Source organism: Megalobrama amblycephala, linkage group LG14 (genome assembly GCF_018812025.1).
Source record: "Megalobrama amblycephala isolate DHTTF-2021 linkage group LG14, ASM1881202v1, whole genome shotgun sequence".
Classification (NCBI taxonomy): Eukaryota; Metazoa; Chordata; class Actinopteri; order Cypriniformes; family Xenocyprididae; genus Megalobrama; species Megalobrama amblycephala.
The window spans coordinates 14,706,330-14,727,136 of NC_063057.1; the positions used below are offsets into that span (position 1 = coordinate 14,706,330).

A 20,807-nucleotide genomic window follows, 5' to 3' on the forward strand; every position below is an offset into this window, starting at 1 on the left:
CACAGGCATCAAGGTGAAATTTGGCCGCTGCGCGCGAACCTCTCTGACCTAGACGACACGTGCACACGCACCCATAGCCTACATACTACTATATTCATCTTTTGGTCTATCTAATAGCCTACTTAAGTAAAACAAGTAGCATATTGCAATATATGATTATTTTTTTCTCACATAAGTCAAAAAAAAAAAAAAAAAAAAAAAAAAAATTCAGAGAAAAAGAGAAAAAAGTAAATACATAAGTGATGACGCACGTCTACTACGCGTTTAACTGCTGAACAATATTTGCTATTTAGTTTTGTGGAGAAAATGTGCTTTCCGGAGAGTCTTTGTTGGATTAAATGGGATACAATAAAGTTCATGCACAGAACTGTGAATCAAGCTCTACATAATGTTAGTTTGTGGACTAGTGACAAATTAAAACCAAAATGCAGATAGATTGATTGAGTGTCTAACTTTCACTGATGATCTGTACCATTTTACCTGAGAAACAGTTTAAAAGTAAAATACAGTCCCTAAGTGTGTTCAAAAGTATCATTACCATTTAAATATGACATTTTCACTGTCAGTAATTTCAACAGATTTACATTTTGGGTGTTTGTAGCATCACAAAACAAGACCAACAACAACCTGAAAGCTGAGAGTAAAAAGCTTTTATCAGTGCTCCATCACAAATGTACTAAAAACCATCAGACTTCTGCATAATTCATACTCACATGTAAGATAATGTTGCCTACTCATTATGCCAGGAACATTTTCTTCTAGTTATGATATCCAGGTATCACCTTATTACAATACTGAAGGCAAGATGACAATGAAAGTTTACTATATTTTCCCCACAAACATGCAGTGAAATTGACCATGATTGTGCACCATTATGGTGGCTCCATTCATGTTTTCCTGCAACAAGACCCTTATTTTACTTTCATATCATATTTTTCTCTGGCACAGAATGAGAGAAAACAAATTAAAATGTGTGATTTGTATAAAAACACATATAATGTGCTTTTGGTGGGTTTCGCAGCAAAACTTCAGCAGCTATTTGAATAATCGCAGTGGACAATTTACCATGGATTTCCAAGAAAGAAAAAAAAAAATGATATAATTTTAACAGTTAAATGCTCTAATAGGGATGAGGCAGGGAGGTCCTACTTTCCAAACACAGTCATACATGTAAAATAAGGTCAGAGGATGTCACCAGCAAAGCTTTATATTGAAGGAGGACAGCAGAGCATTGGTTTGTTCACTGAAGAGAGAAAGGCTCAGCAGTGCTCCATAAGCTTTACAATTCAGCAGTATGAACATCAAGGCACTGATTCTCTTCCTGTCAGCAATGATCTGTCAGTCCACAGCTATGAGAGCACCATTCACTGACATGGATACACCTGAGCCCATTCCAGGTAAGTTGATGTATTGCAATCAAAATACATGATTAATGCTTGTAAAAGAGTGTACTGAAAATGATATCTTACTTTACAGACTCCAAGCAGCACTATCTCTCAATGGAGCGGAGGCAATTTGACGAGCCCAACGCTTCGGACGACGCAAGCCTTTGCTTTTTCATCCAAGAAAAAGATGAATCGAGTAAAATTTCCTGCAAACATCGATTAACACGCAGCAAATTCAACTACAATCCGTTTGGGCTGCGCTTTGGGAAGCGAAATCAAGCGACAACTACGGACTCTGACGGACCCAAACAAAAGCACCTGCTGCCAATGATGTTTTACCTGAGAAAACAATTAGAAACTTCGTGAAAGTCACTCTTCAGCAGATGGAAGGATGTGGTTTGCTTGGTTGAAAACTGTGGGTAATTATTTCAGGCACGCTTTGCCTGTTATTATGCTTTTTTATTTCTTAATCATGGGATTTTATGGCGCACTTGTTTCATTGAGTTATTGTATTTGTGCAATAAACGTTTTATATTGTTTGATGGCTTTTGAATTATAATTGTGGAAGCAGACAAGACGTTAATACAAAAGGTTAAGGGGTTTTAAAAATATTATTTTCAGTAAGGGGTTTCAAAGTTAGAGAGTAACCTACTCGCCTTGACCGTAAACAATAGGCTAGGTAAAGTCTGTTCTAGCACTTTTGTTCATTTTAGGATAAAACATTGGCAAAATACTGTAATTTTAACATTTAAGTGTCACAAAAACTTGTCTTTAAAAACGTTTAGCTGAAAAACAAAACATATGAGTTACGCGAGATGAAAACTAGCTGTCCATTTTTAAAGTCAGTGTTATAATTTGGACACTTTTTGAAAGTTTATCAAGTAATACAGCTTGTTATTTAAATATAAAAAGGTTTTTACCACAAGGAGGTGTTAAATACTTGCATCCGTAAGATCACAAAAACAGCCCAGACAGATTTGAACCATTTCATTAATTTATTAACTTCATCTTACACACACTCACCAATATGACCAACACTTACAAAATCATTCAGAATGAATCCATTTGTTTCTACCTCACTTCAGCCCCTTCTCCTCTTGACTTAAACAGCGACAGAAAGTTCCCTAATGATCTCACTAAATTATGTCCAGACAAGAGAGGTGTTTGTTCTTTCTTCATTGCCTACACAGTGACTTAACAAGTGCAAAGATGTTCCCCTTTGATCGTTCTCTTTAGAAGAAAAATTTCACATTTTAGATTATTATGCCTACATTAACCACCATGGAAAAATACATCAAAGCAAGCATATCCAAAAGAAAGTGAGAAGAAAGGACCGATACAGAGTTGGAGAGAGAGAGAGTGTGTAAAGATACTGAGGGAGTGTGAAAAGCGAAGGAGTGTGTGGCATCCTGTGGTGGCTCTACAGGTCCTTCAGGTCTTTTTGGATGCCCCACAGAGTGTCGGCGCTCTTCTTCAGCTGAGCGATTTCTTCGTCGGTCAGGGTCATGTTGATGACGCTGCCCACTCCGCTGCTGTTGAGCACACAGGGCAGACTCAGGTACACTTCGTCTCCGATGCCATACATGCCCTGCAGATGACATAAGAGACACGTGAAGTGATCACCAATAACAATAACATTCTGTGCAGTTCTGGGATATGAAACTGTATGACTACACAGTGCAAACTCCTCTCACCTTCACCATGGTGGAGACAGGGTGGACCCGGTTCAGGTTCTTCACCAGGGTCTCGGTTAGGTCAGCCACACTGAGGCCGATGGCCCAGTTAGTGTATCCCTTCAGCTTGATCACTTCGTAGGCACTATGAGAACATGGGAGCAATTAATTAACAATGGATATTTACCTTTTATCATTATTTAGTAATGCCAAACCTCACATTTGTTTTTAAAAAGAGAGAGGATTTTTACATTTTTCTTTTCGGAGTTAATACAAATTCTCCTTTTTGTGTTTAAAAAAAAACAAAAAACAAAAACAAAACAAACAACAAAAAACAATTCTGTCTGAATTATTGGACTTTTTTGGATTTTATTTTAATAAAAAAAAGTTGAATTTATATATATATATATATATATATATATATATATATATATATATATATATATATATATATATATATATATATATAAAAAAAGTAAAAAAAAATTAAAATATATTTTTTATATATATATATATATATATATATATATATATATATATATATATATATATATATATATATATATATATAAAATTGTTTAAAAAAAAATATATATATATATATATATATATATATATATATATATATATTTTTTTTTTTTTTCCCCTTTCAAATTATTCTTTCACGTTCAAATTTCTTAAAAAAAAAAAAAAAAAAAAAAATTATAGTATATGGGTGTGTCAAACATTAAAACTCTATTTAAAACTATTTAATGAAATTATGAAAAATACTGAAATTCTTTAAATTCACCTTCTCAACAGCACTGTGGTTAACTAAAATTGAAAACTGAAAAATTGAACCAAAAATGAAAATTGTCATTAATTACTCTCCCTCATATTGTTCCAAACCTGCAAGACATCGGTTCATCTTCGGAACACGTGTTGGAGATTAATATTTTGTAAAAGTGTTACTTTTTTTTTTTTTTTTTGCAACAGTGCACTTGTGATGCTTCATAAAATTGAGGTTAAACCACTGGAGTCACATGGATTACTTCCTATCTGGGGCTTGAAAGTGGTAGTTGCAAAGGCTATCAATGGAGGGACAGAAAGCTCTCAGATTTCATTAAAAAGATCTTAGTGTTCTGATAACAGAGATAAAGTCTTACAGGTTTGGAACAACATGAGGGGGCGTAATTAATGACAGAATTTTCATTTTTGGCTGAACTAACCCTTTAATAATCTTTATCCTAATTCCCTATCAGTCATATAACAGCCCTCGAAACAAGATGTCCCCTACCTGTCCACAACCATCTTGTGAGCTTCCTTCCAGTTCTCGCTGTCTTTATCTGTGCCAATGTCAGGGTTGAGTTTCTGCAGGCTGACTCCTGCAACATTTGCTCCACTCCATACAGGCACTGTTAAATAAAAGAACAGCAGCTTTAAAAATATGCTGTGATAGGGCTGCCAGCCCTTCATCCTCTCCCTCTGATTACTTTTCTTCCCCTGCACCCTCCATCTTTCTCTTCATTCAGCTCCCTCTCTCTCTCACCGCTAGAGTCTCCATGCTCTCCCAGGATGTAGCCATTAAAGCTGCTGGAGTGGATGCCCAGTTTCTCCGCCATGATGTAGCGGAAACGGGCGGAGTCCAGGTTGGTCCCGCTGCCAATGACGCGGTGCTTTGGCAGGCCGCTCAGCTTCCAGGTCACGTAGGTCAGAACATCCACTGCATGAACACATAAACAGCGGTTAATATAAATACAATACAGTACAGGAACCTGAAGTGCTGAACAGCAAAACATTCAAATTAAGCATGTTGTGAGTGAGTGTTTGCTCACCTGGATTGGACACCACAACGAGGATGCAGTCAGGACTGTATTTGACAATCTGAGGGATGATGTGTTTGAAAATGTTGACGTTCCTCTGCACCAGGTTCAGTCTGCTCTCACCCTCCTGTTGACGCACTCCGGCCGTCACCACCACGATACGAGAGTTGGCGGTCACAGAGTAGTCTATCAAAAAATACAAACACAAACTCAAAACTTCAGACACTACGACTAAATTAAACTAACTTTAAGAATTTCAGCATAAAGGTGTGTTATTCAGCAAATTTTCACAGGCAAATCCTGCCATTTCAATATGAATCCACAGAAGCAGAAATTTTGGGTTTTCCTCATGCAGATTTTGCTAGGGGATCAGGTTGGTCTCAGAGATCTGTGGCATTGACCGACAGAAAGCTGTTTGGTTTGAAAGTAACTTCAGTTTAAACTGTGCTTCAAACCTTGCTACACTATTGACAAAATAGTTTTTGCCTGCAAAACTGCGCCTTAAGCTCGAAAGTTTTATAAGATCATGAGAACTCAATGTATAGTAATATACAATCTAAAATAATCTGATCATTTTAATAAAGAGTCATGCACATAAGTGCAACCCACCCTTGTCAGCCACAATCTTAGGGGTCTTGAGGAAAAGGCTGCCATGTTGCAAATCCAACATCTCTCCCTTCAGTCTATCCTCCACAACATCCACCAGAGCCAGTTCATCTGTAAGCTCCTACAAGACAGGAAAGAAACGGTATGAAACTATTACTTTAAATGCCGGACACTATTTTTGTATTAAGGTGCAGTCACATTAGCTAAATTTAGCGGGCAAAAAAGGCTCATTGTCTAGTGTACAGTAGCTCATGCAAAACTCCCAATTGCATGGATTCCTATTGAAATGACTGGATTTTGCCCACAAAATTTTACCTAGCAACAGTACATGTGACCACAAACAATAAATCTAACATATTCAAGGCATGAATAGTGCCAAAATTCAAAGTAAAAACATTTGCTAAGTACATTCATGTAGAGTCATTCATTGGTGGTTAAGAGGAAGGTCTCTTACCCTGAGTAGGACGCTGACAGCGCACGCCATGCCCACCTGTCCCACGCCAACAATTGTGACTTTGTTCCTGGGGGGCTCAGCGGGGCCGGTGGCCAAAGGAGTGATCAGCTTCTGCATTACTGAAGCCATGATCCCGCTGGAAGAACAGGACAGATCATGTTTACAATGCAAACTATTAAGAGTGTACCATCTCTAAACCATAAATAATAGAAATGAAAGTAAAAAAAAAGTTAACTCAGGGAGCTGCTGTGTATATGTTAAAGGAACACTCCACTTTTTTGAAAATAGGCTCATTTTCCAACTCCCCTAAAGTTAAACAGTTGAGTTTTACCATTTTTTTAATCTATTCAGTCGATCTCTGGATCTGGCGGTACCACTTTTAGCATAGCTTAGCATAGTTCATTGAATCTGATGAGACCGTTAGCATCTCGCTCAAAAATGACCAAAGAGTTTTGATATTTTTCCTATTTTCCTCTTCTGTAGTTACATTGTGTACTAAGACCGACGGAAAATGAAAAGTTGTGATTTTCTAGGCCGATATGGCTAGGAACTATACTCTCATTCTGGCGTAATAATCAAGGAACTTAGCTGCCGTACCATGGGTGCAGCAGGAGCAATGATATTACATCCTTTCATTTTCCGTCAGTCTTAGTACACGATGTAACTACAGAAGAGTCAAGTTTTAAATAGGAAAAATATCAAAACTCTTTGGTCATTTTTGAGCAAGATGCTAACGGTCTAATCAGATTCAATGAACTATGCTAAGCTATGCTAAAAGTGGTACCGCCAGACCCAATAATCGGCTGAATGGATTCGAAAATGGTAAAAACTCAACTGTTTAACTCTAGGGGAGTTGGAAAATGAGCCCATTTTCAAAAAAAAAAAAAAAAAAAAAAAAAAGTGGAGTGTTCCTTTAACTGGATTTAAGTTTCAGTTAAGTTCGACATGGTCAGGCATCAAAGCTGGGTCAAGGTAACAAGGTCACCCTCACTGCGTAAACCACTACTCCATACTGAGCAAATTACCCATTTCCAGCAGAGGCCCATTCGATAATAAAATTAGCCACTAGAGCCAAGTCACTCTGCCCCCATTTGCTAAATCTAGAAAACTGAAGGAGTGTTTCTACACACTGCAAGATTAGGCAATGCATGTCCATTTTAGTCAATGGACAATTTGTCCAAGACAAACAAGAGAAAAACTAATTTATTACGGATATAAACTAAAATTATTATTAATAATAGTTTGCCATGTCTAGGAAGCTTTTAGATGCATTATACAAATGAAACCATAATTTATTTTTTGGACAGAATTCCAGTCAATTAAGTTTATTACAGTTGGCTAGACAAACCTACAAGACACCACTTCACTGGCTTATGAGCATGCAAACTCTGACACACACTGACACAGAGCTCAATTGTGACACTAATCCTCAATGGGCTCATGAGGATTATGTTAGACGTTAGATATTATCATCTAGATAATGTTAGATACTGCCATCATAAAAGGTCTAACTGCACTTCTTCAAGGGTCATAGCCAGCATCACACAGCCTTTATCTCCAAGCCTTATCTTGCAATGCTGCTGCTACTTAACATAACTATCATTTAATGAGCTGATATTGGTGTGAAACACTCAATGAATTTCATGAAGCCTACACAGTACTAAAGAGTACTCTATGCTAAACCACATTCATCAAAATAAAGGGCTTGAAAATGTAATGTAAAAACTGACAAACCAAATCAGGTGTTTACAAAAGGTTTGACTCTTGGTGGATAGCTAAGCTATGTGTGAAACAGTAAGCTACGTGGTACGCTAATGAATAAATCAATTAAATGAACTAAAATGATGTGAAAATTGGCCTTTGTTTATTCATTCACACATTATTTAAAGCGAAAATAAAAATCATGTATAATAATTTGAATTATTTACTCGTTAAATACATAGCTTGTTGCTATTCTGTACACATTAGAAAATTTGAATTGTTCTAAAAATAGAAGAAAAAAAAAGTATTTCAACTTAATTCAGCGCTCATAAAACATTATATTTAAAAAAAAACTATAATGACGCAACCGTCCTTACGACGTCCTTGACGATTCGGATGCAGCAACTGCATCTGAAAACAAACAGTAAATTGTAAAATCATGATGTTAATCGATATACTCTTATTTTAACCGTCTCGAGTTAATCATACATTCGTAGTTTGGCCTCCCGCCATCAGATCATTCTAAACAAGGCCAAATTCACGTTCAGCGTGCACCGGATTCCTCCATGTTCATTCGTGCACCACCCCACACACAAACGTCCTTGGCTGCTCATCTAACAATTCAGGTTGGAAAGCAACAAAATACTTTAAAAACTTTAAATGTGTCGCAATCATCGCCGCAGATTTATTCACCCCTCTCTTCAATGTCAACGACACTGGCTACATCGCACCATGTCGACGGTGCTCGTTTAACATAATGCTAATCGAGAGAATTTATTTAGATGATGCATATGCGAAGCAATAAAACAGCCATTCAAACCATATACATACATTTGTTGCAGGAATGTTAAATAAGTATCCTTGACTGCAGGAGGAAGGGCAGTGCGAGCCGCTGAACACCGGTGAGAGTGAGCGAGCGTGCGTGCGTGGTCGCGTGACTCGTGGAGGAGCAGAATTTGAGCGTGCGGCGCTACGCAGACAGCGTATGACCTACTGGTGCAAGTGCATGCGATGCCCTTATTGATATGAGGAATATGAGAACGACAGACCGGCCCACTTTCCCCTTGGAGGACTATGTCAAGGATTTAATTGTTATCATAAAAATACTTCCTCTTCACTGACCTTGCACCTTAATGGGATTTGTATTAATGCAATATTTGTCAATAATGCCCTATTAAAGTCGTATATCCCAATCATCACTATGCAAAGTTAAATATTAAAATTAAAACATTGAATTTATTAGCTTTCATTAGATTATATGATATGTTAGTTGCCCAAATGGAGTAGTTGGACTGCATGGTGGGGTTGTGTGTGTTATGCAACCCTGACCTGCAAACTGCCTAGTAAACACATCCAGATGCGGTAACCTAATGAGTAAGGCTTGTTTTAACTAATACATTAAATTTGAAAAAATCAAGAAAACTTGCTTGGCTACTTCCCTCAATTTAGACATGTTTGTGCTTGGCACCTCAGCAACAAGCAACACCCTTCTTTTCATGATCAAACAATACTTTCTTAAATCCTAAATATGGGGACCAATGAGACCTCTGATCCTCCCACTGGCTCGTCCAATAAGAGCATGTCTGTGACATCAGAGCAGCATTGAGGGCACTGTCACTATTTGCTTTGTCTGCATGCATCAAATAAGGAAATAGAGAGATGAAATATAAATAAATGGATGAAGATGAAGAAAGAAACAGAAGAAAAGAGCAAGAGAGAAGAAGAGCTGTGCATGTGTGTGTTAGGGGGGATTATGGGACACCTTGCTGTTAGTGATGGGTTGTGTAATAGGCTGCGTGTATTACATAACCATCTGTGCCCCTCTAGGTCGTGCCATCCTGATGGCCACTATAATGGAGGCACTATAGATAGTTCCTGGAAATTTTAAATTTTCATTATTTACTCACCCTCATTTTCATGTTTACTGTTTCTTTAATGCACACAAGCCCTTATCAAGCTGCCAAAGAACACTTAACCATGCTTAACTCGCATGCTCAATCCTGCTAAATTTAGACTTTTCTTAGTCTAAAAATGGCATTTTGTAAATATTGAAGTACAAATACAACCTGTTATGCCTCATGTCATTGAAATTAGTTATCAGATGCCAGTTGAGAAATTTTAGTTAAATATTTATCTATTACCATGGCTGTCTAAAAACTGAAGTAGCTGTATATATCATAGGTTTTATAGTTTGCCTCATATATTCCCACCAATCAGTGAGCACAAATCTACCGCCCATCAAACCAGTGGCCAATCACTGGCCTGAAAAAGGCAGCTGTTCTTCATTAGGGAAATGAGAGCATCTGGAACATGGGAAATGTACAGGATTTCATCCATAGTAAGCTCTGACTATGAGTCAGCAAAACAGTTATTAGTATATGAAACATTTTAGTATGTTTTATATCAGTTATATGTACTGAATATGCATTATTATTATTAATTAAACTAATAATGAATGTAATTCAATGTTGAGCATCTTTATTCTGCTTCTAGGCTCTTCAATCCCTCTCATGGAATTTTACAGAGGCTGCCAAACCTTTGGTTATTAATGAACCCATGTGACCCGGCGAGTGGACTGCATGCTATTTCAGACTGACCTTTATGAGACAAGGGTTGCAACAATAGAGAGAGACAGACACATTAGCACACACACGCATACCCAAAAACATAGAGTATGGTATTTGCCCACACTATTCTCACTTCAGGTTATGACCTCTTCTTTTTCTGCCGAAATGTTCTTCCTTTATTACCCAACTTGTATGAAAACAGTACCAAATCTTTATTTTTTGTCAAATATGAAACCATAACTAAAGGAAAAGCAAAGCAAATTTTCAGTACTGCCTAAGTATGTACTGAATGTCCTTTCAGTTATTTTCCCTTTTGAATTTTTTTTAGAGTTAAAACAATTTTGAGGTGATAATTGGTTAGAAATTTTCCACATGCATAAATATTGCAGATTATGCAATATGATACAGCATATTTATCAGAGATTTTAACAAAACATGATTTCTAACCAGTGCTTTTTTAGTATCATTGAAATATTTTAAATGAGTTTTTACCTTTATATTTTCCATTTTAATTTTAGCTAAAGTTGGTCATTTTGATTAGTTTTTTAAATATGTCTATACAGTTTTTATTATTTTTATTTCACTTTCAGTTATTTTAGTACATCAAGTTAAACTAAATGAAAATCAGAAATGTCTTTATTACAGTTTCAACTCAACAAAAAGTTTTTTTTTTCTGACAGTCTAATTAAAAGTTTCATCCAAATGCTGCTGCTTTTTAACTTTTCACAACATAAACTCAAATCTACAGTCAAATTTAATTGGTGTAATTCTATTGCACATGATCACATGAGCTTCACAAACAGCTGCTTTAACATTTAACACTATGCTCATGTGCTCACCAAAGGGCTAAAAATAGTCAGCTAGACTAACAGTATTTTGCATTCATGTGGGTTTTGATTGATTTATTCATTCATTCCGGTTTGTATGATTTTTAAAACTAAACTTCATTTATATACCAAAAGCACAGTGAAATCATGTGCTTTTAACACACTTTTGATGGCTTGATGCTGTAATACTAACTAGGGAGGTGAAGGTGCATGTGGAGCCATTACAGAGTGAATGCATTTGTGGCAAAAAGGTTACAGTGAAATGCAGCTCAGCACCTCGTGACCTTTGACCCTCAGCATCAGCGGCTTAGGAAGCAAATCAGAGAGCATTTATTTCTCAGAATTCATCTTCACAGTGCTACCACTGCAAACCACATTAACAAGACAAACCAAATGGGATATAATGACGACAATGGAGCACACAGACATGAGAACATGAGAACACAAGAACACGCGCAGTCCTTCCCTCTCAAAAACTCATACACTCTTACAAAGATGCCCAAATGCAGGCACACTCTGTGCAGTGAATGACCCCTCTCTGCTTGGTGTTCCTGATAGGATTTCTCTTTGAGAGCTCAAAACAGGCTGTATTGAGGTCACAGGTCACCGTTTTCCTGTTGCTTACATCAAGCTAATGACAATAGGAAAGAGAACGTTCATTGTGACATCAAAATGGACTGTATTAGTTCATCACTCATGCTGTCCACTCAAAGCAATCGAGACACTGGATACCACATCACTGAAATGCTATAAAACATTCATAAATGAAACTAATTAAAGGTGCATTCAAATGATATTCCTGAGCAGTAGTTTCCATCTTCGCCTTTTGTTAGCCAAACCAGTATGACCTAAAAATGTTTACTTCAAGTAATGCTTACCTTTCAGTAAATATGAATTTATTTATGTATTTGATTTTTTTTTAAATTAATTTACATTTTCCCAGTTTCCCCTAAAGTTAGCTTTTTTAAAAAATATATATATTTTCAGTTTTCGTTTTAATTTCAGTTTATATTTTAGTCATTTTATGCTCTTATCATATATATATATATATATATATATATATATATAAAATTATCATTTAAGTTTTTCATTTATATTTTATTTCAGCTTTTTTTCAATTAACAAAAATGATTTTTAATAGTTTTAGTTAATGAACAACAACACCGTCTGAAAACTTGTTCAATTGTATAATAAATGAGCTTTAATAAAAGTAGGCTATCTTTTGTATAAAATAATTTATATATTTATATATATAATTTATACAACAGTTCTTTCTGGTTCTTGAATCTGATTGGCTGAGAGCCGTGCGATATTCTAGTGATAACAGCACTCCTTTTCACCGTTTGTATTTGAAGCGACTGTCATGGAGGCCGAGCAAATCCACTGTATTTTTTTTTAATTTTTTATAAATACTACCAAAGTCCCTTTAAGACAAGTCATTTCACTCGGCGGCCATCTTTGAAACGCCTCTCGGGCATCCTGGGCATCATGCCCTATCTCTTTGAATGGGGATCAAATTCTCCAAAACTGTTCGCCAACCTTACAATTACATTTCATATTTGAAATCACCAATGAAATCTGACAACAGCTGTCTTATAAATATTTTATCCAAACGCTCGAATCATGACAAAAAACTCTATTTTTCAGGCTGGATCAAGCTAATGCGCATGCGCAGACCTAACTGCGCGTCTCTTCTGCCATGTTTCAGAGGCGCGCGTCTGACTGTTTCTATAGAAACCGGCGCTTCTAACGGCTGATGCAGTGACGCGATGACTTTACCAGTCGGCGATTGGCAATTATTTAGAAGGCGGGACTTATTCCGTCATATTGCGCATTACACTTTCTCCCATTCAAAACAATACGAGAGACAGATCTTGTGTTATTCTATAGTCTTTGATACTACACTTGTTGTACCACGAACTGTAGTTTTAAGAGTTTTTTTTAGGCAAGAATGTAGTTGTTTAGACCTGAAATATGTGACTTATATTTATTCATAGTGCCTATTTTACAATTTGTTTAGATGTTTTCGGAGATGCGCGCTCCAGGCCATCAGCAGCCGTTCAGTGCTCGTGTACCCGCCGAGAACAGCTTCATCTCAGCCAGTGCTTCAGGGATTTGCCACCGGCTCTTATAGAAATAATACACTCCTTTGTTATTTCTTATTTATTTACACACTCGTGCCATCAAACTGTTGTATAAACGCAATATCACACTCATAACTGTGCGGTATGGCAGTATATTAGTTCACTGTGAATCACATCCATGCTGATATACAGCCATATCACATGGCTATGAGTGTGCTCATTTATTATACATATGAAATATGTATACAAATATTACCTAGTATAAGGATACATGTTGTAGCCTAATTCTAGACGTAATGACAAAACACTTATTACATACAAATAACATAACGAAAATTCTCTTTCCAGAAGATAATTCGATGTTTTTTGTCTTTCCTTTAGTATTTAGTTACCTAATGAGAGCAAAAAGGTTTAAAAAAAACACACAGAACTCAAATAAAAATCAACAGATGTTTAGTTTGAGATTGATTTTACTCTAATATTCATACAGTGACACTGGAGAAACCCTTTGTCTTATGATCATTCAATAGTGCTTTCAGCGCTGATAAACACACCAGGAACTGTGGCATTTATTGCAAGTGGTGAATGTGAAAATAAATCTTTGTATTTGTGCAGTTACTCAGGATACAGTTGATAAGGGAGGAGTCTAGTAGTCCAGGAGACCCATCTTCCTCTTAAGGGACTCGGGCATCTCAGGGGGTGGTGGACGGGGCAGACGGAAGTACACCTTCACTGAGTCATAGATGAACCACTGTAGGGCGGTCAGCGTACCAATCATAATGATTCGAGCAACAAGACCCTTCCACATACCTGTGGGAGAAAGAAAAGCTATATGAACTCTTGATTTATACACAAATTATTACAAAATATTACTCTGCTGTGCTACCCCCTCTTACTTAAAATATGCAAATAATTAATGAACCGAGATAAAAGAGCAAAATGAATATGTGCACAAAATTGGTGATTATGGTTTTCTAATGAGATCCCTATGAAACTGATGTGATCTACTGGGAATAAATCCAGGAACAACAGCTGCCTCTTTTGGTAATGAAGAGTATTACATCCCTCTGCAACTTCAGTGTAATGGTGCTTAAAGGGTTTGGGTTCACCCAAAAATGAAAATTCTGTCATTTATTACTTACCCTCATGCCGTTCCACACCCGTAAGACCTTCGTTAATCTTCAGAACACAAATTAAGATATTTTAGTTGAAATCCGATAGCTCCGTGAGGCCTCCATAGGGAGCAATGGACACTTCCTCACTCAAGATCCATAAAGGTACTAAAAACATATTTAAATCAGTTCATGTGAGTACAGTGGCTCAATATTAATATTATAAAGCGACGAGAATATTTTTGGTGCTCCAAAAAATAATAATAATAATGACTTATTTAGTGATGGCCAATTTCAAAACACTGCTTCATGAAGCATCGGAGTAATAAATGAATCAGTGTGTCGAATCATGATTCAGATCGCGTGTCAAACTGCCAACGGCTGAAATCACGTGACTTTGGCGCTCCGAACAGCAGATTCGACACACTGATTCATCTGTGCTCCGATGCTTCCTGAAGCATTGTTTTGAAATTGGCCATCACTAAATAAGTCGTTATTTAGTTTTTTTGGCGCTCCAAAAGTATTCTCGTCGCTTTATAATATTAATATTGAGCCACTGTACTCACATGAACTGATTTAAATATGTTTTTAGTACTTTTATGGATCTTGAGAGAGGAAGTGTCATTGCTCCCCATGGAGGCCTCACGGAGCCATCGGATTTCAACCAAAATATCTTAATTTGTGTTCTGAAGATTAACGAAGGTCTTACGGGGTGTGGAACGGCATGAGGGTAAGTAATAAATGACAGAATTTTCATTTTTGGGTGAACTAACCCTTTAAATGTCTAAAGTTTTTTTAATAAGCACATCAAATGAACAATATAAGCAAGTATAAACAGATTTCAATCAATCAATCAATTTGCTAGGGGGAGTAAACAATGCACAAAGACGCAAAATATCTTCCTATACAATCTGAATAGCTTTCTGTTTTTGTTTGAGTGAAAAATGTATTCAATATAATGTTTTACTTGTTTCTTAAATGCTAAAAAGTGTGGTTTCTTTCCTTAGAATTTGTACGTCCAAAACAAATGAATAGTCATTAAAAACATGCCATAAATTGCAAAAGCAACAGTTTACATATGTATATCTTTTTTAAATTTAACAAGAAAATGTTTAGCAGGATATATACATATCCTATGAATGACTCTAAAAGTTACTTCTTTAATCTTGTTTGTAATAAAATAAAGATTACTTTAAAAGAAACTTTCACAAATTCAAATCAGTATTTCATGTCCATGAATTTATTTATTTGGTAAGCAGGATAATGTACTGTCTTGCCCCTCAGTTTGTTTTTGATCCACAGCTGTTGACTGCTATATGTTGTACAGTATGTGTGTGCAGTGACTCACCAACGGGTCCCAGTTTTTTCAGCACCTCAACAGCTGAACTGCCTTTCTCTTTGTTCAGTACAGACACCACAGAGTCCGCGGGATGGGACACCACAGCACAGAACACGCCAGCTGAGGAGGGACACACAGCAAAGCTTACATGTATCTATATTTATGCAAAGTTGAGTCAACACTCTTTACACAGACATACCATGGTAAATGCTGTATCTAAGGGCCCAAGCACTTACCAATATAACCAGCAACAAAGGTCACCACCAGCTGCTCAGGTTTGGAGCACTCACTGCGGGGTTTTGGTACTATGTGCTTATACAGCATCTCCACGGTTCGCTCGAAACAGGCAAACTTCATCATGGTGTAGGGGATCTGCCTCAGCCACAAGGGATAAACCCCTTTATAGAACCTGCACAGATGATCACATCAACAATCAGTACTCCAGCACACAACCTAGGCCTTCTGAAGGGCCTCATGGGTAATGTAGTCAACTTTGTTTGTCAGCCTTAACACTCTGGTGGTCTTCAGTCAGTTTTAGCCCGAAAAATGTTTTTATTTTTTAGTTTTATTTATCAGAATGGTACAAAACTTGAGTTTTCTGACATTTGCTGTATGAACACAAGAAATACACAGCAATTTTTGGGGTATAATCTACAATTCAGCAACAATTAAATAATCTTTGACAATATCCAAATGCAAAACCTAATAAAAGTAATTAACTATATCTGAAAAAAAAACTCTATATAAAATATATCTATATACTACGGAAGAGGATTATGGCCAAGCAATAATAAAAAAATAAAACCATCTCGAGATTAAAGTTGTTAAATTTCGAGAAAAAACTCGTTAAATTTTGAGAAAAAAGTCGAGATAAAATGTTGAGAATAAAGTTATTAAATTATGAGAATAAAGTCATTAAATTCCGAGAAAAAAAGTCGTTAAATTGAGAATAAATTCGTAATTTAACGAATTTGTTCTCATAATTTAACAACTTTTTTCTCATAATTTAATGACTTTATTCTCAACACTTTTAACGACATTTAACGACATTTTTCTCATAATTTAACGAATTTGTTCTCGTAATGACTTTATTCTCAACATTTTTAACGACATTTAACGAAATTTAACAACATTTTTCTCATAATTTAACGAATTTGTTCTCGTAATTTAGTGACTTTTTTCTCGTAATTTAATGACTTTATTCTCAACATTTTATCTCAACTTTTTTCTCGAAATTTAACGAGTTTTTTCTTGAAATTTAACAACTTTAATCTCGAGATGTTTTTTTTATTTTTTATTATTGCTTGGCCCTAATCCTCTTCTGTAATATACATATATACAATTTATATATACACACACACACACACACACACACACACACACACACACACACACACACACACACACACACACACACACACACACACCTTTACTCCATTTTTACTTTGAATTTTAAATATGATTTGTTTTTAATTGAATATATTATTTTATCCAGAAATCATGATTAGCCTATTATAATTAACTAAACTAAAACTTAAAAAAAAAAATCTGTTCATTACAGAGCCCTGAACATGACATGCAAGAAAAAAAATTAAATCGTGCACACAATTTACTATTTTGTAAATTTTGTAAATTTGCACGATTTAGCCTATTTTTTCCTGCATGTCATGTCCGGGGCTCCGTAGTTCATTTATAAATAAATGAATTGTCATAAATGTTGCCCTTGAAATAAACTAAATAAAAACTATAACTAAAAAAATAAATAAATAAAAAATAAATAAAAATGTATTAAACCTAAATAGCAATATTTAAAAAAAAAAATAAGCACAACAAAGTACATAATTACTAAAAAATTAAATTAAATATTAAAACTAAAAATATAATAAAAGCTAATTCAAAATATTAATACAACTAAAATAAAACTAAAATAAAACTGATAGAAATAAATATCATTGTATACAACAAATCTAAATATTTATAAAAAAAAATATGCTTTTTGTCTCCAGTCTATTTTGACACAAGTGTGCCCCTTAAGTGAAGAACATCAGAGAGTTAAGGATCTACTCACGCCTTTAGCCCCTCCTCAGCATGCATTTTGGGGGCGCACTCCCTCAAGGTGTTAGCATAGCCGGGCTGCGTCTGGATGCGCACTTTGCACGCTTCCATAGGAGCCAGTGCAATATCAGCAAAAAACTCAGCGCTGGCTGATGCGGCCAGATAAACGGACGTCCTCCACAAATAAGCATTCTCCTGTTCAGCAGACCAAACCAAACAACACAGGTTAGCTGGTGATCTATCGCAAACAGATATGGAAAAATATATTAAATGAACTGTTTTGGAACAATCTTTGCAGACCCAAATTAGTTCCCTCTCATTTTCTGTCTTATTTGTATCCCAAATCTAGAGACTCACCTCTCCAAGCATGTCATTGTACAGGGACTTAAAGACTTCATAGAAACCAAACTTGCAAAGGCCTTGCATGGAATAACCAATGAATGTAGGAGCCCAGCCTTTGCCCAGCCCCCTCACACCATCCTCTCTCAAGGTGACTGAGAAACCATTGAAGATGGACTTGTACTTAACCGGGTCCACCTGGAAGACAACAGGAATAATGCATTAGTGAATGAAATCAGTCAAAATAAGCTGGTGACTTGTTTCATTTTGACACAACGTTACATTACCTGTATGCGACATTTAATGAGGTCGAGGGGTACGACTGCTGTGTGTGTGAGGCCACAGCTCAAAATCCCACCGAAACCGCAGAGGGCGTAATATTTATTTGACCCATATTCACAGCTCACATCTGCATCTGAGGGCGGAAAACACACATTTGACATCACAACATTTCCCTTTCAATTTGATCACAAACATCAATACTGTGTGTGTGATACAGAGGGAAAAATAAATTCATACTTAAGTCACGCTTTTAATATTGGCATCTATGGTTCCATGGAGAACATTTAAAGGGATAGTTCACCCAAAAATGAAAATTCTGTCATCATTTACTCCCCCTCAAGTTGTTCCAAATCTGTATAAATGTCTTTGTTCTGCTGAACACAAAGGAAGATATTTTGAAGAATATTTGTAACCAGGCAGATCTCACCCCCCATTGACTACCACAGTGGGAGGTGAGATCTGCCTGGTTACAAATATTCTTCCAAATATCTTCCTTTGTGTTCAGCAGAACAAAGAATCTCGTACAGGTTTGGAACAACTTGAAGGTGAGTAAATGATGACAGAATTTTCATTTTTCGGTGAGCTATCACTTTAACATCCATGGAATCTTTCCATTTCTCAAAGGGTTCTTTATAGTGGAAAAAGTTTCTTAAGATTATTAAAATGTTCACTCTTAAAAATAAAGGTTCCAAAAGGGTGTTTTTGCCATAGAAAAACCATTTTTGGTTCCCCAAATAACCTTTCTGTGAACAGTTCTTAAAAGAACCCTTTTTTTTTTGTGTAAAGGACATTTTAACAATTGTAAGAACCTTTTTCTATTATAAAGAACCTTGTATATTGAAAAGGTTTCATGGATGTTAAAGGTTAGAAGCCAATACACAACCTTTATTTTTATCTTCAAACTAGAACTGTTTACTGAGAGGTTCTTAAATGGCATTGCTGCAAAAACTCCTTTTTGGAACCTTAATTTTTAAGAGTGCAGTTTAAGCCAATTTAATGTGTTTGGAGGACAAGGAAGCAAAATCTAGCTTAGTTCTAGATCATGAAAGTTCATGATAAATGTGTTGATGTCTGAATTGAGAATGAATTGTTGTTTTGAGTCTGATCCAGTTGAACCTGAATGATTTATTCACAAGTCCGATTTTGTGGCTCACTGACCCAATGAACCAGCTGCAGCATCTAACAGTGAATAAGTGGACAAAAGAGCCTGTTTGTCACACAAAACTATTGCATGAGTGCAGGAGACTTGGAATATAATTCACAAACAATTTTGACTACATTTACAATGATTTTGCATGCTTTTTGTCCTCATTCATTGTAAAAAAAACAATCAGCGCATAATTCAAAATGTATCACTTGTATTCAAGTGCAAGATTTTCTTGAGAAAAAGTGCATAGGAATTAGCAGGGAATCATGACAAGGTAAAGTCTATTAGCCAGACGTGTAATCCTTGTGAAGGAAGTTAATTCTTTACGAATGGAATGACAAGCAGTCCACTTTGAGCTTTATCATTACACCAGAGACCTTTCTAAAATCTTACACCAAATAATAACAAACAAACAAACAAACAAACAAACAAACAAACTAACTAAGATGCAAACAAAATAATAAATAAAATATAAACAAATCTATACAAATAAAACAATATAATACATAAAAATAAACAAATATTAAAACATATACAAACAAGTAATAATTAATAAATAAACAAGAAAAACAACATTTTGGACATAATTCCATTAGTCTAATTCTGTTGGCAAATTATCCAGTTCAGAAGATAAGGAACAGCAATTTCTTACCTTTGTAAGATGCTGCAGCAAGTTTGCGTTTTATCTGCTGGCTCTCTTGTTGCTGATCCGGTTTAATGGAAAAAAGAGGAGTCTGGAAAGGATTCGACCGTGCCAACTGTGTTAGGGTGGTTGGGTACATTTTCACCAGGGTTTACTGGCAAAAACAGACAATTTAAATCAAACAAAAGTTAGGTTTTTTTGCATACATTGCTAAGAAACAGTATTTCTCTCTCATTCAAATATTTCAGAAAATTCATGTTAAAAAGAAAAAGTACACTCACTTGTTGGTTGTAAAGAAACGGCGCCTCCTGGGTGCATCAGCGGCAGGCGAATCTGAGACATCAGATGACCTCAGACTAAATCGCCCTGACCTTCTGTGACGTCACCACACTGAGACTTCACCGTGAACACCAACCCATTGGAAAAAAAGTATGATGGTATTATGGGCCATACTAGCATTCATTAAAAAAAAAAAAAAAAAAAAAAAAAAAAAACAACCAGTATATCAAGGTATTGGTGTAAATATGCATCCAACTTAATTTGTAGTTACTGTATAGTTGAGTCCCACTGCAAACTTGAGCTCATGGTAGCGTGTGTGAGCTTATTACGCACAGCAGTGGGGGTGTAAGGCGATTAAACTCAATGAGACAGTCTATTCCTGGACCAGAGCATAGAGTCTTGCACAGTTATATCCTCCTTACCTATACAAGATCAAAGGGAGGTCAGAATTTCCAGTGCCTCTGTGAAGAACTGCAATGCACCGCAGCAAACCCTAAAGACAACACATTTAT

The 20,807-nt window shown here is 36.0% G+C and overlaps 3 protein-coding genes across 3 annotated transcripts; 1 reads left to right on the forward strand and 2 right to left on the reverse strand.

The window, feature by feature from the left end:
- Window positions 1-643: 643 nt before the first annotated feature.
- Window positions 644-1,924, forward strand: kiss2 (kisspeptin 2). The gene is made up of 2 exons (XM_048154702.1): window positions 644-1,397; window positions 1,477-1,924. Exons 1-2 carry the CDS (start codon window positions 1,295-1,297, stop codon window positions 1,749-1,751), a joined length of 378 nt encoding a protein of 125 aa, XP_048010659.1. The 5' UTR covers window positions 644-1,294; the 3' UTR covers window positions 1,752-1,924.
- A 437-nt stretch (window positions 1,925-2,361) lies between these two features.
- On the reverse strand, window positions 2,362-8,613 carry ldhba (lactate dehydrogenase Ba). Its single transcript, XM_048154698.1, has 8 exons — window positions 8,453-8,613; window positions 5,921-6,056; window positions 5,470-5,587; window positions 4,873-5,046; window positions 4,587-4,760; window positions 4,335-4,452; window positions 3,080-3,203; window positions 2,362-2,973 (listed from the first exon to the last, which is right to left on the reverse strand). The coding sequence occupies exons 2-8, from the start codon at window positions 6,047-6,049 to the stop codon at window positions 2,806-2,808; spliced, it is 1,005 nt and encodes a 334-aa protein (XP_048010655.1). The 5' UTR covers window positions 6,050-6,056; window positions 8,453-8,613; the 3' UTR covers window positions 2,362-2,805.
- Window positions 8,614-13,530: 4,917 nt separating this feature from the next.
- On the reverse strand, window positions 13,531-20,806 carry slc25a3a (solute carrier family 25 member 3a). The gene is made up of 9 exons (XM_048155941.1): window positions 20,718-20,806; window positions 20,298-20,412; window positions 20,026-20,170; window positions 18,232-18,359; window positions 17,963-18,142; window positions 17,619-17,800; window positions 15,787-15,959; window positions 15,560-15,670; window positions 13,531-13,909 (listed from the first exon to the last, which is right to left on the reverse strand). Exons 3-9 carry the CDS (start codon window positions 20,153-20,155, stop codon window positions 13,746-13,748), a joined length of 1,068 nt encoding a protein of 355 aa, XP_048011898.1. The 5' UTR covers window positions 20,156-20,170; window positions 20,298-20,412; window positions 20,718-20,806; the 3' UTR covers window positions 13,531-13,745.
- Between the last annotated feature and the right edge of the window lies 1 nt (window position 20,807).

Coding starts and splice junctions, on each gene's coding strand:
- kiss2 (XM_048154702.1), top strand. CDS start 1,295: ATGAACATCAAGGCACTGATTCTCTTCCTGTCAGCAATGATCTGTCAG. Junction 1,398..1,476: donor TACACCTGAGCCCATTCCAG/GTAAGTTGATGT, acceptor CTTACTTTACAG/ACTCCAAGCAGCACTATCTC.
- slc25a3a (XM_048155941.1), bottom strand. CDS start 20,155: ATGTACCCAACCACCCTAACACAGTTGGCACGGTCGAATCCTTTCCAG. Junction 17,801..17,962: donor ACAATGACATGCTTGGAGAG/GTGAGTCTCTAG, acceptor TCTGCTGAACAG/GAGAATGCTTATTTGTGGAG. Junction 15,671..15,786: donor CTTTGTTGCTGGTTATATTG/GTAAGTGCTTGG, acceptor GTCCCTCCTCAG/CTGGCGTGTTCTGTGCTGTG.
- ldhba (XM_048154698.1), bottom strand. CDS start 6,049: ATGGCTTCAGTAATGCAGAAGCTGATCACTCCTTTGGCCACCGGCCCC. Junction 5,047..5,469: donor TAAGATTGTGGCTGACAAGG/GTGGGTTGCACT, acceptor ATTTTTTGATAG/ACTACTCTGTGACCGCCAAC. Junction 3,204..4,334: donor CACAAGATGGTTGTGGACAG/GTAGGGGACATC, acceptor ATGTTCTCATAG/TGCCTACGAAGTGATCAAGC.